Genomic DNA, 16,105 nt, shown 5'->3' on the forward strand with positions numbered 1-16,105 from the left:
TACATAGCTCTTTAAATCAAATATGAGTCATTGTCATTCTTGTGAATATAAAAAGGGAAGAAATATCAATAGAAGAAATAGTGGAAGAAAAACAAAGTAGAAATTTAATTGATAGTGGCATTCATAGCACATAATGCAACTCTTTTTGCTTTTTCTGCCAATCCTCACATAATTAATATAGTCACCTTACTTAATAAAATGCTCTCTAAGCATAATCACTACAAGGGACTATGTCTAAACTCAAAACTGGATATTTCAGCCAAGTGTCTCGAGGGGGAAATGCTGGTTGAACTGGGAAATTGCACTTCTTTGCAGCTTCTCGAATTGTCAAAGAACAACTTGACGGGAGAAATTCCATGGGAGGCATTTGAAACGTTGTGCAAGCACAACCTTCAAACCCTTGGAATGGAAAGGAACAAGCTGGTTGGACATATTCCACGTGTACTGCTTGAGAACTGCACAAAGCTGGAGCGGGAATAACTTTCTCGAAGGCACCAGCATTGACGTGAATAAGCTTCCATCATTGAAGATTCTCTCACTCACATCTTGGAGGCAGATTTACTTTGCTTCCCTCTGGCAACACTAGCTTGGAGTTGATTGATCTCAATGAAGGAGTCTTGCCAGATTTCACTTGGAGCATGAAACAGTTGCAAGTGTTGGATGTTTCCGACAAACACTTCCATGGAGAGCTTCCTGTCAATTCATTAAGCCATCTCGAGGGTTTCAAAGTCTGAGAATGATGGGGATGGGGATCGCCTTTACCAAGAGTTGTTCCTGCAAATCAAAGGACGAGAGGATATGGGCTATAAATATGTTTTGAGGACGACTACTCTGCTGGACTTGTCATCCAACTCCTTCAGTTCAACACATTCGTCAACTCGAGCTATATTGGGAATCCAAACTTGTGTGGAAGGCCGCTGAGCAAAGCATGCTCAACAAAGAGTTGTCAATGCAGATAGCCAAGAGGCAAGATCTGGATGGTGGGACGAGTTAGCATTTGGAATTAATTAGCTTCTTTTTGCACGTAATTAGTATGGTCAGCCTTGCTTAATAAGATGCTCACGAAGCACAGGGGGATTGTTCATGCCAGCTTTTGTGAATGACCGCCACAAAAATAGTCTTTTCTCCTTTTCCTTTCGTTTGGTCTTTGCACCGTGTAACGAGAAGGATGACTGGGAAGGTCAACCTTCTTATATACTTTATATCTTGTGAAGTTCCATGGCTACTTATGATCGATGAACGCGGCCGCCTATGTCCGGCTCATCAAATCCTACACCGTCTCTCGCGATCTCGTCGTCCACGCCCAGATCCTCCACTCCCATCTCGCCACCAACACCTTTCTCGCCAATCCGGTAGCCTGGGCGATGCGCGAGCGGTTTTTCACTCCCTGCCCTCGCCCAATCTCTTCTCCTGGAATATCATCATCTCGGCGTGTGCCGCGAATGGGGATTTCTTCGAGGCCATGCGCCTCTTCCACGCCATGCCCGAAAAGACCCAAATCGCAGCCACTGTGATGATCCGTGTCTATACAGAGCTTGGCCACATAGGAGAAGCAAGGTCTATTTTTGAGGATTTGCCACGGCGAGATCCAGTATCCTGGACTTGCCTGCTTCAAGCATATGCCACACAGGGGCATCCACTGCTGGAAAAACTGACGCAAAAGTTATGTTGATCGTATGTCAAGATGCAAGCGAAAGAGGTTTTTGCCTCGATGCGCTAGAGGGATGAGCGGCCTGGAACGCGATGACCCAGGCGGATCAGGCCAAGGAGCTCTTCGATCGGATGGACCACCAGTGCCGGAACTCCTGGGACACGCTGCTTCAGGAGTTTGTGGCCGATGGAATCGCGCCAAGGATCTGTACGGGGTCTCACAGTGGACGTTGATGATTCAAGCATTTGCCCAAAGCGGGCATTTGGAGCATGCCAAGGACATCTTCACTCACATGGCACGGAGCGATGTGATTGTGTGGAATGTTTTTCTGGCCGTGTTCTCGCAGGAGGGCCAATTTCAGTTTGCTACAGGGGTTTTTTGAGCGAAATCCACAGGTAAATCTTGTCTTTTGGGCTGCAATTGTTGCAGCAAATGCCTAAAACGGGGATCTGGGAAGCGCGAAAGAGCTGCTTGATTGCATGCCCGAAAGCACTGTCTCCGCCTGTAACATCCTTACAGGTTCATACGCACAGCACGAAAGGTTGGCGGAGGCGAAATGCCTCTTCGAATGAATGCAGGAAAGAGATACTGTCTCTTGGATGCGCTCACAACAGCAAATGCCCACGCGGGGCACCACGCTGCCGTCCAGCTTCTCTTCGCATCGATGCTGCTCGACGGGATCAAGCCGGACGAGCTGACGTTCGTGTGCCTGCTCTCGTCGGTGGCCTACACGGGCATCGTGGACGAGGTCCGAGAGAGGTCCATGGCAATGGTGGCGGACAATTTCGTGGACGTACTGCTGTCTCATCGCAGCGCTGGCGAGGGCGGGGAGGCTGCGTGATGCCGAGGAGCTCATTCACTCGATGCCGTTCATGCCCGAGGAGGTGGCGTGGATGACACTCTTGTCAGCTTCAAGAAACGACACTGATTTGTGCTTGGGCGTCACACAGCGCAGCATGTCATGAGGATCAAACCGCAAGACTCCGCATCGTACGTGCTGCTCTTCAACCTCTGAAAATGTAGTAAAAGAGCGAATGAAATAGATTCTTTCGATGGAAAGAGCGAATAAAATTTTACGCCGTTGCCGGGGATCGAACCCGGGTCGTCCGCGTGACAGGCGGAAATACTCACCACTATACTACAACGACTTTTGCTTGTGTAATCTGAACTATCAGGGGTCAAATTAGTCTAGGTTCAAGGAACAAACTGGAATGTTTATCTGATAACGTACGGCTGAGCTCTCATTTCAGTAAGACGCGTGTTTGTATCCGTCTCCTTTGCGATGAGTCTCTTGCTAGTACGCTGCAATCTTTCATTTGGATCCATCGATCTCTTTCGCAATGAATCCCTTGCTCGCGATCGCTCTGGGCGTCCCGGCACTCACAGTGCTCTTCTACCTGTGCAATCGCCTCCACTTGGCCAGGAGCGCGAAACTGGACGAAGAAGCCAGGAGCATTCTAATGGCACAGCCCCGTGAGCACGCTCCATATCCAAGGCAAGCGCAGTTCTACCAAGAAGAATGGACTGACGAGGAAGACGATGATTTTGAGGGAGCTGGGCCACTACAAACCTGTATTCCATCCAGGATGTATGTGATCTCACCACAAGAACTTCAATGTCGGTGTGGATCTCTCGCAGGTAAGATCTAATTAAGAACCATTCTATTAGAGAATTGAGAGTTTTTTTACCAAGTAGCAACCAAAAGAGGCAATGAATGACGAGCAGGCAATGGATGAGCCGGGACGAGCTTTTGCTTCGTTTGCAGTCGTGCAGGGGTCTACGGGCAGCCGAGGCGCTCCACGCCCGCGCTCGATCGATCGCCCGCCCTGAGGATACATTCCTCCTCAACCATGTCATCCAGATGTTTGGCAACTGCGGCGCCGCCTACCAAGCACGGCTCGTCTTCGATGCCATCGAGCCCAAGGATTCCTTTTCCTGGGATTTCATGCTTATTGCCTACTCACGCAGCTCCCGGTTGCCAGAGGCCAAGGCCTTGTTCGATGCGATGCCCGGGTGGAACCTCGTCTCCTGGAACGTTATGCTGTGCCTGTATGCCCAGAGTGGGCATTTGGAGGGCGCAAAGAACCTCTTTGATGGGATGCAAAGCTACGACCTTATATCGTTAAATGCCTTTATGTCTGCTTACGCTATCAATGGCCACACTATAAAGGCTAAAGAGCTGTTTGATTCCATGCCTTTATGGGATATCGTATCGTTTACAACCATCTTTACGGCTTATGCCCAGAGCAGGCATCATGGAATCAGCGATATTTTGCTTGATTTCATGCCGGAGTGGGATATGGTGTCACTGACAACTGTGGTATCATCTAGCAATGTTAAGGATGCAGAGAGAGCATTTGATCAAATGCAACAGACGGATGTAGTCTCCTGGAACGCTCTTTTGACGGCATATGCCGAACATGGTTACCTTTCCCGATGTGAACGGACCTACTTACAAATGCCTGAACACGATACAGTATCACACAATGTTATGTTGGCAGTGTACACGTCTTTTAGATGCATTGAAGATGCAAAATGCATCTTTGACGCTATTCCAGCGTTGAGCTTGGCATCTTGGAACACACTTCTTGCCTCATATGCCCAAAGTGGGTATCTGGATGATGCTGAACGTTTGCTGGAAAACATGCCTGCTCCCGACTGCGTGTCGTGGACAGTAATGCTTTGTGGCTATACCCAGTACGGCCGCCTCCATGACGCGCTTATCCTCTTCCACGGAATGCCCGAGCGCGATCTCGTCTCTTGGAACGCAGTGTTGTGGGCAATCACGCAGCACGGGGATTTGGATGCTGCGAGAAAGCTCTTTGACCAATTTCCGACGACGAATCTCGTGTCATGGAGCACTCTCCTCACGGCATACGCACAGAGGGGGCGTACCAAAGACGCGATTCAGCTGTTTGATGCGATGAAGCTGTGCGAGGAGCCGGACGAGGTGTGCTTCGTTTCGGCGATCTTGGCTTGCAGCCATGACGGCAAGGTCCATGCCGGGAGGGCGTGGTTCGTGTCCATGGCCTTTGATTTCGAGCTTGAGGCTACCAAGCAGCACTACTGCTGCATGGTGGATTTGCTCGCCCGGGGTGGCTATTTGGACGACTCCAAGGAGCTCATCCACGACATGCCTTTTGTTCCCGATTTCCTGGAGTGGACGTGCCTTCTGGGGGCCGCCAGGAGCAGCCCTCGCAAAGAAAGCTTGAGAGAAATGCGAAGAGCGTTTGATCTGGAGCCGGAGAGTGCTGCATCGTATGTGCTGGTGGCAAACGCTTCCACTCCAATCAAGTGAATTGTCACCAGATGATTTTGTTTCGCGATCAACACCACTAGCATGCTATTCACCCCGGCTGCTTCATGAGAATGTTAACGCCCAGAGTGCAATGTTGCAACTCCTTGGGATCAGAGATGGAGTTTGTCCTTGAGCTTGAGCTCGCCATCTCAACACACACATATCTCTCTTTGTTCTCTATGACTACATCTTGCTGTCGATTCAAGCATTTACACAAAACAGGCATTTTTAAATACCAGCACAATCTTACAGCCGTGTCTGCTGCATTCTTTTCCTTGCTTCCCGAATGGCAAGAAGGTCCACTTAAAACATGGTGATGGAACTTTATAGACATTTTATATAAAACTGGCCCCCATATTTGCAGCAAATGAATGCCACACTTTGACTGTTTGCATAAGTGCACCAAATCTATATGAAACTATAAACCACTAAATTGGTCTTTGACTAAAGTGATAGAGACAACCTCCAGAAACAGCAAATGCCCAGGGAGGGTATCACATCCACAGTTGAAGCATCGATGGGTCAAGCCCAACGAGCTGCGTTTCCAGTGGCATCGCTCCTTGAGAACGACTTTTAGTTCTTTCTTTCCAAAAGTAAATGCGATTGAAAGAAGCGTTTAAGCGAGAGAGCTACAGCGTTTTCTTGACTTGGGCAAATTTCAAACAGGCGTTTCACAGCGATTGAGCCCCGCGCTACGCTCCAAAAGCTCTTGGCGGATAAGAGACTTCCTTGCTTTGATTATATCCATCCTCTTAATTCTTTGGGCTGCCAATCTTCTTTCTTTTACTCCTCTCGAGCTAAGCAGCAAGCAAAGCGAGCCATCAGTCATCATCATCCAGAGGATAAATTAATGGATGGTCGCAGCTCCGCTGCCCATCTTGCGACCAAAGGTCTGTGGCTCCTCGTCTTTGCGTGCTTCGTCTTCGCGGCCTCGGTGCTGGGCTGCCTGTGGCTCTGCTTCCGCCTCCTCGGCCAGCAAGAGATCGACGACGCAATCGCCGCGGAGGGCGACGCCGCCATCGCCGCCGCGCGCCGCATCCGAATCCCCACGCTCAATTACTCCGCCCTCGAGATCAAGAGCCCGGCCACCGCCGCCGCCGCCGACTGCTGCCCCATCTGCCTCGCTCCCTTCCGCGAGGAGCTCGTCAAGAAAATGCCCGTGTGCTGCCACTACTTCCACCCGGGATGCATCGACTTGTGGCTGGATTCGCACACCTCGTGCCCAGTTTGCCGGGAAGAGCTTCGTCTCGCGTCCGCCGAGCCCTAAAAACAGAGTGCCCGCTTCCCAAGAACCCTAAAAACAGGGGACTCTGTTTGGGTTGTGACAATGTCTACTGCCACTGACGTGCGGGAGATGAATGGGAACACGATCTCCTCCAGAGATTAAAAAATTGCTCCACAAATTCGCTTGTTTCAAAGTCAAAACTGCAACTTGGCTGAGGGAAGAGGAGCGAATTCTTCCCTCCTCGCGGGATTGCTCCACTGGTGGCAAGCTGGGAGCCATGGAATCAACGCAATCGGCACAGGCTCCAGCGAATGGCCATCACCATCGATCGCAGCACAGCACACGCGCCGCCCTCAATCAAATCGGCGCCAAGGGCGGCATCGCCATCGTCGTGGGATCGCTCTTCGCGGCGGTGGTGAGCATGTGTGTGGTGGCGTTCTGCGTGTGGATGTGGGGCAACAGGGGCGGCAGTGGATCGATCGACCAGGAGCAGCAGCAGCTGGGCGATCATCATCAGCCGCGAGCAATCGCGTCGCAGGGGCTGAGCAGCAAGGCGATCGACAGGATCCCCAAGGTGAGCTTCGCGACGCTCTTCCAGATTCGCGGCGCCAGCGACGTGTGCTGCCCGGTGTGCTTGACCGAGTTCCAGGCGTCGGATCACAGCGGCACCATCTGGCTCATCCCCGGCTGCAACCATTCCTTCCACTCGGAGTGCATCCAAAAGTGGCTCGCGGCCCACACGTCGTGCCCGGTGTGCCGGGTGACGATCAAAGACTAAGATGAAAGAAGATAAACCCTAAAGTTTGAAAAGTTTGAACTGAGGAGAAAAGCCTGTGGCTGCTGGGATTCGAGCCCAGGTCTCCACGGCCACAACGTGGAATTCTAACCACTAAACTACAGCCACATTAGTTACTGTGTATGAGTAACTATTGAGATTGGTATGATTTGAATGATAAAATTCTTGACTTAGCTTTACCACAGCACTTTCCTGAAAAAATGTAGGCATGTTCTAAGCTATTATTTGTATGAAAAACAGGAGAGGATGTTTTGCATGGTTGATTTAGTAGCTATGTTCCTCCTCGAATCTCAATCTCCAGGCGCTTTGCCCTCTGTGGCCAGCCATCGCAATTTCAGGGTGGCGGTGATTGGGGTTCTATTGATCGCCATTCTGGTTGTCTGTATTGCCTTGGTATGGGCTTTGGTCCTATTGAGCTGCAAGAAGATGTAAGTAAAGTTCTCTCTATTTTCTCTACAGTCTGAACAGAGAGACTCATGCCAAGTGTTCTTGAAATCTACTATTCAGGCACAGGGCGTGCGGTGAGTGCCATGCGAGGAATCAAGTCGTAAACCCCTCGACCACAAAACCAAATTCGTGGTGACTTTGAGAGGAACATGTACCGAGTGATAGTGGATCAAAATTCTCGTTTTCTTCCCAGTTTTGATTCGAAACCTTGGAGCTGGCTTGTCCGATCTCTCGCATGAAAAACGTGATAGAAGGAACAAAGGGGCGCCTGCTATTCCCCAGTGCTTGGAGCGCCAGCCACCGCTCCTTTTCACCTCCGCCGACATCCCTTCCTCTAGAAGAGAGCACTGATCGATCGGGTCATTGGATCCGACAGCGAGTCGCCCAGAATTGTGGAAATCAGTGGGCAGCTTCGAAGCCACGCGTGGGTGTTGGCCACCACTGGATTCGGTCCAAAGGTCCCGGACCCCACACTCTCTAGTAGAATTGGAAAGAACACACACTACTCGACCGCCCCCCTTGCTGGGGCTTTCGTTCGTCGCCCAAATTGGAGCGAGCACCCACGAATTGGGAGGTGATAGTCGAAGAAAACGTTTCTATATGAAATTGGGTTTTAGATCGCACTCGACACTGGAGAAGAACACGTTCTTGTCAACGACAGGGATTGTTTTTTGAGGTGGCGGGAAATCTTTTTTTTAAATTCTCTATAGTCTATACCACCACTAGCCGGGTTTCTGGAGCCACTGAAAGAGATTGCCATGCCATGCGACCGAAATAAACGAACCCCTCGCCGACAAGAATCTACATTCGCAAATAGCCACAGAAAAAGAGAAAAAATGAGGAATTTTCTTTCTTCCAGAATTCCAGGCGAAAAGGAGACTTGAAACTTCAATGGCGCTGTGGACCATGGCCAGCTTTGAATATCTCTCAACACGTAGCAAACATGAGCTGGATAGGGAATCTACTTTTCAGAAAATTTAACCCCGCCGCCACCTCGTTTTTTACCTGCGAGCATAAAGAATCTTTGTAAGAACCAGTGTATGGGGTATTTTCCAGTCGCCGAATATGCCCGCCCTCGAAACCATTTAACCGGGGGTTTGCTCGAGCGAGGGAAGTGAAAGAGAGAAGGGAAGGGAAATGGACAGAGAGCTTGCTGGAGCCCATCCATCCCCGGCGCCCACGATCGCGATCGCCGCCGCCGCCGCGGGATCCTCCAGCTTCGCGATGATCCTCTCGGCGCTGCTGATCGTGGCGACGATAATGGGCGCCATGGCCTTCTGCGTGTGGATGTGTGGATGCAGCCCCGAGGACGTGATCCGGGCACGCAGCGGCGGCGCGGGCGATGGCGCGAGCGATAGATCAGCGCTGCCAGCGGCCAAGGCGGGGATGAGCAAGCAAGCGATTGAGAAAGCTCTGCCGGTGATGAGCTATGGCGCGGCGCGGATGCTGGCCTCGCAGAGGACGATGAACCCCGAGCTGGGCTGCTGCTCCATCTGCCTGGCGGAGTTTGGCAAGCAGGACGATTTCATCCGGATGATGCCCAGCTGCGGGCATTGCTTCCACTCGGAATGTATCGCGCTGTGGCTCGTCGCGCACAGCTCCTGCCCGGTCTGCCGCCGGAGCTTGATCGGGCTGGAGACGCAGTGCTGCAAGAATTGCGGAAGAAGCACGGCCAGCAATCCTCAAGCTCCTCCTCCTCCTCCATCTCCTCTACCGCCGCCGCCGCCGCCCACCACGCGTGACCTCAGCTTTAGCGAGGCTGTTGCTTGCTACTCGGTCCAGTTGCAAACAGCGACAATGCCAATCCCAACTCCCGAGCCGAGCAGGACGATTCAGCTAGAAGAGGTTGTGATCGAGGTGCCACCTGATGATTTTCGTCGCGATCACCATCACTAGCCAGCGCCCAGTGAATGCTCTGTTCCTGGCGCGGAAAATTCGTGTACATTTTGTGTTGTAACAAAGAAAAGAGAAGAATTTCAGGTCTGCGATTGTCGCTTCGCGTCCTACGCACTGACTCCCGCGCACTCAACCACTTCTCGTCCTGGGTGTGGAGAAAAAATTGGCTTTGGTCACCAGCGTACCATCGGTCTCCCTCCCCCGGTGTTTTAGGGTTCTTCGCGAGAACGAGAAAGATTGACAGAGATCTTTTAAGCTCTCTCACCTCATCCCGACCGTTAAAAGATTTATGTGGTCTCTAGGGTTTTGAAGGTCGCGCGACGCGAGCGAAAATCGAGGCGCTCGCAATGGCGATTGCGTGCGTCGGCCTCGGGCGATTCGGCGCCTCCACCGCGGCCACATTCCCAGAGATTTGCAGTGGCAGCGCCATTGCCCCAGGTAGCGGAAGAGTCGATTCCTTGTCGGAGTGATTGCATTTCGTTTTCCAACTCAATTGCAATGGTCGGGCAGTCCTGGCGATTTTAAATTCTCGCAAGTCGCCAGCACTGAGGATCTAGCAATGGAGGAGGAGAGCTTTCTCTCGTCCTGTCAATAATTCTCGGGAATTGCATTGCAGGATATGCTCCTCCTCCTCGGCAGGAATTTTCTGGGAGGAAGCACGGGAGGAACAGTCGGTTTCATCGTCAGTGGAGGGCATCTTGGCTTCTCTTGTCACCTGAGACATTTCTTTCCCGGGATTTGTCGCGCACCACCAGAGGCTGTGCTGCGGTCACGAGTGGTAACCTTGATGCTGCTTTACCCGAGAAGGGCCCCGGAGAGTTCTTGCTTGCCGAGGTAACAGTTCTTTCGACCAGATGCTCTTTGTCGTGACAAATCATTTTACTTGGTTTCGTGTGGCATCCAGGTCAGGAAAAGGAGGGAAGAACTTGCGGCCCTAGTCAGGAAAGATGGCGAGCGAGATCCACTTTGGAAGCAAAAGCTGCCGCTCTGGGCCGTGAGGAAGCTTCAGGGGCGTGAGTTGACGAAGACGATCATGGAGCTGAGTCGAAAGAGACGTTTGAAAGAGGTAGTTATGGCATGGCATCCAGCTCGGCTTACGTTCTCCGTGTTGCATTGGACAGATTTTTGAGATTCTGGATTGTGCAAAGGAGAAGAAACTAGTGAATCGGAAAACGATGAACGCTGTGATGGAAGCTTGCGTGCATTGTGGTGATATTCATCGAACCATGCAGCTTTTCCAATACATGGTACAACCAGATGCTTGTGGAGTTGACGAAATCACTTACGGCACTCTTATAAAGGTTTGTTTTCTTATCTGCATTGATGATATCATTGAGAATCACTAATTTGATCATTAAATAGGGGCTTGGAAAGGCAGGACTTTTGGACGCTGCTTTCCAGATTTTGGAATCGATGGACCTTGGCACAGCTCCTGGCAAACCAAAACTTTCACTGATTCATCTCAACACGCTAATAAATGCCTGTGCCAATGCTGGTATTTGTATCTTTTGTTATTGTTTAGAAAGGTGATTGCTATACTCCCATACAGGGGATGCAAGGCGCGCTCGAGGTGCTCTTAAACGATACCACTCCGTAATAAAAGACGAAGGTCCGTCCCTGGTGACATACAATATGCTGATCAAGGTATACCAATTTTAAGGTATGACTCACAAACGCTAATGCGTGCTATTCACAGGGGTACGCTCGATCAGAGAACCCTTTGGAGGCTCTAAAAGTTAGAGAAGAGATGCAGCTGCGTGGAATGCAGTTAAACAAGCTTTCGTGGAATTCGCTTGTCATGGCATGCGTTAGAGGACAAGACATGGACGCGGCACTTGAGATTCTAGAGGAGATGAAGGTCTTTTGATTCTGGTTTTCTTGTTCGAATTTTATTAGTTACGTTCTCTTTTGGTTTGCCGTTTGCCAGGAAGCAGGAAAATACTCTGTAGATTTGGCACCAGATGTGGTAACGTACACGACCCTCATAAAGGTGCGTTGCGACAAGAGCTTTTTGCGAAAGGTGGCTCTCATTTGATCAGGGTCTTGCAGATGCTGGAAATCTGGACGGCGTGTTGAAGATGGTGGCTGAAATGAAAGCATCCACGTCTTGCGTGATAGATCGCGTTGGATACACTGCGATCATCGACGCTTGCATAACAGCTGGCTCGCCTACAGGTAGTACATTTGCTACATTGGTACCATCTAACTTATTCTTTTGTCTTGTAGACGCTTTGACATTCTTTCAAGAAATGGAATGTCTGGCAAAGGAAGACCGTCGACTAAGGCCACGAGTGCATGCTTTCCTTTCTATGATGAGGGCGTTTTCAGAGATAGGTGACGTCGAGAAAGTTTCGCTTCTCAAGTCGAGAATGGCTGTGGGATCTGCCGGGCACATTTGGGCGGAGGATCGACTAGAGGCAGATGAGCTACTAATCGAAGCTGCAGTGGTCAGTGGCGAGGTACATGTACGCTGTTTTACTTTTGACTTTATGTCAACACAGTGGCTCTCTTTCAGATAACTCTTGCACGGAACGTTCTGAAGAACATGACAAGCCTGAATAAAGCTCTACACTTGAGTCAGCGTGGATTCACGGTATGTGTATTCCTACTTAGCCCGCTAATCTCCTCTCTTTGTAGGCCATCGTACGCCTCCAGGCAATGACTAATTTTACTGAGAACATGTTTCAACCATTCATTATAAGAGAACAGGTTCGGGTCTTTGCAAAGGTTTCGATTGGAGCTTTCTAAGTGCGATGCTTGCTGTCAGATATCATTGAAGGCTTCGTTGGAGAGCATCATTCCCAGCTTGAAGACTCTACAGCCGCTTTCGTCTTCCCAAAAGGTGAAGGATGTGCTGATGTGCTTCCTCGATCGAGATGTACTTCCTGTAGTGTCTGATGAGAACGGCCAGTGCATTGGAGCTGTTCATGCCAGAGACTGCAACCAGGTTGGATCTTTACAAGCTTCCTTTTTGGTAGAATCCTAACCTCGCTCTTTTGTTTCCAGGTGGATCCATTGCTTGTGGACGTCATGCAAGATCCTCCATCTCTGATACCAGGCACGGCATCAGTGAGAACCGCCATTGACTTCCTGGTTGCACCCCGAGTAACTTTGGTAGGAGTGAGTTCTGGGTCCGGGGAATTAAGCTTCCTCACGAGAGAGGTTCTTTTCAGCTTTTTGTCTCAATCTTCAAATTAATCTTTTCTCGCAAAGGACAGGTCAATTAAAGTATCATTCCCGTGATGGAGGTGTGTCATCACAGATGTGAGTCCAACATTTTCCATTCTTTTCTCTCGGCCTCCTTGCTAAAAACTCAATTTGTGCACGTCTCAGGCAGTCGCCCGTGAAGGAACAAACATGGAGCATGGCATGAACGTCGCGGATACCTTCTCCGTTGTTTCTCGAGCAGCTGCGGGTTGCTTGTGGCGCACGAAATGGGTACCGTGTTAAAGGGGTTTAAAAACTCGCCAGGTATTGTGCTCCTGGATCGCTCGCACGAACATGACAGGCTTTGGGTTTGGAGGATACCCGGAGGCAACATTGCCAGGCTCTTCCCAGATGGCTGCCGATGCTCCAGCAGCAGCGGCAGCGAAGTTTTCGAGCTTGGGACAGGGCGTCAACGTTGTCATGACAGCAGCCGGGGGTCTGCTAGTTCTGGTGGGATTCATCGCCTTCGGGATATGGATGTGCGGCCGCGCTTCCTCCGCTCAGAGTGCTCGCGTCGCGCAACAGGTGGAAGTTGTCAAGCCCGGCTTGAGCAAGGAGGCGATAGCAAGGATACCAATCACCAGCAGCTTTGCGAATCCAGAGGGGGGCACTAGCAGCAGCAGCAGCAGCAGTAGCGAGGCGTGCGCGATTTGCCTGGGTGAATTGGACGACAGGGTCCGGGTCCTTCCCAAATGCAGCCACGCCTTCCACGCCGAGTGCGTCGATATGTGGCTCTTCTCGCACAAGACTTGCCCGACTTGCCGGTCGGATCTCTCCAGCCTCGAGCAGCAGCAGCAACAACAACAGCAGCAGCAGCAGCCAGATCAAATGGTAGTGGTGGTGGTGGATTCCCGGTGACGATCGATAGTTCTCTCGTAGCGGCGTTGGTTTTTCCCTCTTCTCGAGCAAAGCTCTTTCGCGTAGTCGTAGAGGCAGGAGGAGTTGGATTGTCATATCAGTTAAAGTCCGGACTGGAGATATCAATGTAGGCAGGAGGGATTGTCTCTATGCGATGAGCAGAGAGCTCTTTTTTGGCTCGCATGGCATCATCGCTCGGCTTATATCCAGGTCGCGACGCGATAGAGAGACGATCGAAAGCGAAAGAAGTTGCGTGGTCCTGCAAACAATCAGAGCAAGGAGAACAAGGTCTTCCTTCTTGATCTATATCGGAGAACTTATGTCCTGTAGATTGATATAAACGTGGCAAGAAAAAAAAATAAAAATGGGACCCTTCAAAAGAGAGACCCTGTCAAAATGGAAGATAGTTTCTTTCGCCCATGGAGAAGCAATCTATAACCCAGTCGAGATACGAACGATAGAAACTATTAAGCGCGTAGAGAAAGCTTCCGGGAATCAATCTCTCAACCCTTGGCCTCCAATTTGGAAGGCGGTAGCTTCAACTTCTAGGCTTCTAGAACAGGAAACTTTAGGATGTGCACGGCCCTCCATGTCATAGCCCAAGTCCTGCCTTTCGCCCCATGTCATAGCCCCGGGAGAAGACGTGCGAGAACATAGAGGCGCGCGGAATTCCACCACGTGTCAAGCCGCCAAACCCAGCTTCGCGCGCTCTTACCCTAAAAACCTCCCCTTCTTTGGATATAAATTTAGGGCGGCAACAACAACCCGGAAAAACAGGGGGCTGTTCTTCTTGGAGCTCTCGCTCCTTGGGCGGAGAAAAGGAGGAATTTTCATGTTTCCATGGCGGATTGGAGCTCCGGAGGCTCGATCTCTTCGTTTGCGTGGCCGCCATTCCCGTCCAATGGCATGGAGGACGGGCAGTGGCCGCCGTGGCCGGGCGCCGGCACTGGCAACAACAATTTCTTTGGCTGGCAGGGGTTTGGATTCGCGAGTCCCAGGCGCAACGACGGCCTGGGCGCCGGGACGATCATCCTCGTCGCGGTGCTCGTCACTGGATTCTCGCTCATGACGCTCCTGCTGCTGCGCCTGTGGTTCTGCGGGTGCTCCCAGGACGACGACGCGCGGCGCGCGGGGAATTCGCAGCCCGCGATCGCGAACAAGCTCGCGATTGGGCTGCGCAGGGACGTGATCGAGAGCTTCCAGGTGGTGAATTACAAGGCGCTCGTCGCCATGAGGGGAAGGGAATCATCATCGAGCGCCCCGGGCGAGGGGGAGTGCTGCTGCCCGGTCTGCCTCATCGATTTCGGGGAGGAGGACAAGAGGATCAGGGTTCTTCCCGGCTGCGGCCATGGATTCCACACGGAATGCATCGATATGTGGCTCTTCTCGCACACCTCCTGCCCCGTCTGCCGCCGGGAGCTCCTCCCGCCATCGCCCAGCTCCAGCGCTCGCCGGGATGATCGCGTCGTCGTCATAGAGATCCCCCAAATCCATCCCCAAGAGCGTGGCTGATGATCGTGCCGCGTGGGCTCTCGCATTTCTTCGTTTTCTCCTTTTCGTGTTCTTTCCGGGGCATATTCGCGGCGGATATTCCAGGCTCTGCGCGTTCTGTGAAATAAGGCCCTGCTCGACGGTCGATCCAAAGGAATCGACCGAGAGAAGTCACATGGAAATTTAGAATTCTTTTCGCTGGCTCTCTCGCTCGCTCGCTCGCAGCGATCGATCGATCGATCGAACCAGCGTGTCAATCTCGTTGTCTATCCTTCGAATTTCATGACGAATGGAAAAACAAAAAAAGTCGAGCGCTCCAGAACAAGAACAGAGTTTTCTACGCTTTTTGGCCCCGTCGATAGATTTTTCTATTGGATTGGAGCAATGAGCTGGAGAGCGACGAATCAATAGTCGCTTTGCTTAGCTTCGCATGGCAGCACTGCAGTGGAGCCAAGCCAAAGTCTTCTTCTTCTTCTTCTTTTATTTTGTCTTTGGAAGCACTTTGGAAGCTTTTGATGATGATTATGGCGATGACGAGGATTCATGATCCGGGCGCGCAATCGCTGTCGTTGGTCCCCGCCCGGAACGTCGCATCTGACGGCGCGTGTTGATCGAGCCGCCCGCCAGTCGCCACCACTGCCTGTTGTTTAGCTTCCAAGCATTGTCGCAGCAAAGGCCTATCTCTCCTTTCCGTGGCTAGCCATAACAAGAGAGATCAAAGTAAGCAAATCCCAAGAGCGCAATGGTGTAGCTATCAATCGCGAAGCTCGGTTTACTTGATTTTTCTTCTTTTCTTCCAGTCTCTTTCTCACGATCGATCGTAAATTCCTTCGCTCCAACTCCACTATGTATGAGGTCGCCATCAAATTCCTAGCTAGGCCTACCAGAAACTTGCATTGGATTACGTACAGAAGCCGGGAAATCGTCTCTCGCAATCCAAAACAGTGAGATTTTCCTTTCTTTAATGCTCAAAGTTTTCCTCTCTTGAACAGTAATGCTAAAGACTAAAAGTCTAAGTCTTCTAGCAAAGGAAGTTTTGGAGGTCTTGGCGCCAAGTAACCCCGAACATTAGGTCACCATCCATTTTCTGGGGTCGCTCTCCTACATCTACCAAGAGCAACAGGAAGAAAAACGAAACATCCGTAGAGAAATCAATCATTTCCTACTCTTGATTGATTAGCAATGGTGTTTATTCTCTGGCCATGGGTGACGCTGGCAAACAGGGTCCTTGAATCG

The 16,105-nt window shown here is 51.1% G+C and overlaps 6 protein-coding genes and 2 non-coding genes across 9 annotated transcripts; 6 read left to right on the forward strand and 2 right to left on the reverse strand.

Annotated features, from left to right (window-relative positions):
- Nucleotides 1–2,727: 2,727 nt before the first annotated feature.
- On the reverse strand, nucleotides 2,728–2,799 carry TRNAD-GUC. The gene has a single exon. It is a non-coding gene; the product is annotated as a tRNA-Asp (tRNA).
- Nucleotides 2,800–2,824: 25 nt separating this feature from the next.
- On the forward strand, nucleotides 2,825–5,198 carry LOC9663388 (pentatricopeptide repeat-containing protein At4g02750). Its single transcript, XM_024667190.1, has 2 exons — nucleotides 2,825–3,289; nucleotides 3,347–5,198. Exon 2 carries the CDS (start codon nucleotides 3,366–3,368, stop codon nucleotides 4,947–4,949), a length of 1,584 nt encoding a protein of 527 aa, XP_024522958.1. The 5' UTR covers nucleotides 2,825–3,289; nucleotides 3,347–3,365; the 3' UTR covers nucleotides 4,950–5,198.
- A 105-nt stretch (nucleotides 5,199–5,303) lies between these two features.
- LOC9663389 (RING-H2 finger protein ATL38) lies at nucleotides 5,304–6,237 on the forward strand. Its single transcript, XM_002993501.2, has one exon. The coding sequence runs from the start codon at nucleotides 5,800–5,802 to the stop codon at nucleotides 6,214–6,216; it is 417 nt and encodes a 138-aa protein (XP_002993547.1). The 5' UTR covers nucleotides 5,304–5,799; the 3' UTR covers nucleotides 6,217–6,237.
- Nucleotides 6,238–6,285: 48 nt separating this feature from the next.
- Nucleotides 6,286–7,154, forward strand: LOC112343545 (RING-H2 finger protein ATL80-like). Its single transcript, XM_024667191.1, has one exon. The coding sequence runs from the start codon at nucleotides 6,308–6,310 to the stop codon at nucleotides 6,950–6,952; it is 645 nt and encodes a 214-aa protein (XP_024522959.1). The 5' UTR covers nucleotides 6,286–6,307; the 3' UTR covers nucleotides 6,953–7,154.
- TRNAH-GUG lies at nucleotides 7,007–7,078 on the reverse strand. Its single transcript has one exon. It is a non-coding gene; the product is annotated as a tRNA-His (tRNA).
- Nucleotides 7,155–8,554: 1,400 nt separating the features above from the next.
- Nucleotides 8,555–9,313, forward strand: LOC9663390 (RING-H2 finger protein ATL74). The gene is made up of 2 exons (XM_024667197.1): nucleotides 8,555–9,025; nucleotides 9,200–9,313. The coding sequence occupies exons 1-2, from the start codon at nucleotides 8,555–8,557 to the stop codon at nucleotides 9,311–9,313; spliced, it is 585 nt and encodes a 194-aa protein (XP_024522965.1).
- Nucleotides 9,314–9,546: 233 nt separating this feature from the next.
- Nucleotides 9,547–12,525, forward strand: LOC9663391 (pentatricopeptide repeat-containing protein At5g10690). Of its 2 annotated transcripts, XM_024667189.1 has the most exons (15): nucleotides 9,547–9,751; nucleotides 9,930–10,147; nucleotides 10,218–10,379; nucleotides 10,435–10,614; nucleotides 10,676–10,808; nucleotides 10,863–10,957; nucleotides 11,010–11,171; nucleotides 11,241–11,303; nucleotides 11,353–11,488; nucleotides 11,540–11,772; nucleotides 11,829–11,906; nucleotides 11,951–12,022; nucleotides 12,081–12,155; nucleotides 12,205–12,260; nucleotides 12,320–12,471. In XM_024667189.1, the coding sequence occupies exons 1-15, from the start codon at nucleotides 9,661–9,663 to the stop codon at nucleotides 12,363–12,365; spliced, it is 1,800 nt and encodes a 599-aa protein (XP_024522957.1). In that variant the 5' UTR covers nucleotides 9,547–9,660; the 3' UTR covers nucleotides 12,366–12,471. The 2 variants fall into 2 exon arrangements, with proteins under 2 accessions (XP_024522957.1, XP_024522956.1); XM_024667188.1 differs by having other exon boundaries at nucleotides 9,581–9,751; nucleotides 12,081–12,260; nucleotides 12,320–12,525.
- Nucleotides 12,526–14,103: 1,578 nt separating this feature from the next.
- On the forward strand, nucleotides 14,104–15,194 carry LOC9663393 (RING-H2 finger protein ATL72). The gene has a single exon (XM_002993505.2). The coding sequence runs from the start codon at nucleotides 14,219–14,221 to the stop codon at nucleotides 14,888–14,890; it is 672 nt and encodes a 223-aa protein (XP_002993551.1). The 5' UTR covers nucleotides 14,104–14,218; the 3' UTR covers nucleotides 14,891–15,194.
- The last annotated feature ends 911 nt before the right edge of the window (nucleotides 15,195–16,105 follow it).

Source organism: Selaginella moellendorffii, unplaced genomic scaffold (genome assembly GCF_000143415.4).
Source record: "Selaginella moellendorffii unplaced genomic scaffold, v1.0 SELMOscaffold_163, whole genome shotgun sequence".
NCBI lineage: Eukaryota > Viridiplantae > Streptophyta > Lycopodiopsida > Selaginellales > Selaginellaceae > Selaginella > Selaginella moellendorffii.

Bases quoted from the DNA above. Each gene is read 5' to 3' on its own strand.
- LOC9663389 (XM_002993501.2), top strand. From the start codon at position 5,800: ATGGATGGTCGCAGCTCCGCTGCCCATCTTGCGACCAAAGGTCTGTGG.
- LOC9663393 (XM_002993505.2), top strand. From the start codon at position 14,219: ATGGCGGATTGGAGCTCCGGAGGCTCGATCTCTTCGTTTGCGTGGCCG.
- LOC9663391 (XM_024667188.1), top strand. From the start codon at position 9,661: ATGGCGATTGCGTGCGTCGGCCTCGGGCGATTCGGCGCCTCCACCGCG. The intron at 11,489-11,539 runs GTAGTACATTTG...TTTGTCTTGTAG, and splicing joins AACAGCTGGCTCGCCTACAG to ACGCTTTGACATTCTTTCAA. The intron at 11,773-11,828 runs GTACATGTACGC...GCTCTCTTTCAG, and splicing joins CTGCAGTGGTCAGTGGCGAG to ATAACTCTTGCACGGAACGT.
- LOC9663390 (XM_024667197.1), top strand. From the start codon at position 8,555: ATGGACAGAGAGCTTGCTGGAGCCCATCCATCCCCGGCGCCCACGATC. The intron at 9,026-9,199 runs GTCTGCCGCCGG...TACTCGGTCCAG, and splicing joins TCGCGCACAGCTCCTGCCCG to TTGCAAACAGCGACAATGCC.
- LOC9663388 (XM_024667190.1), top strand. From the start codon at position 3,366: ATGACGAGCAGGCAATGGATGAGCCGGGACGAGCTTTTGCTTCGTTTG.
- LOC112343545 (XM_024667191.1), top strand. From the start codon at position 6,308: ATGGGAACACGATCTCCTCCAGAGATTAAAAAATTGCTCCACAAATTC.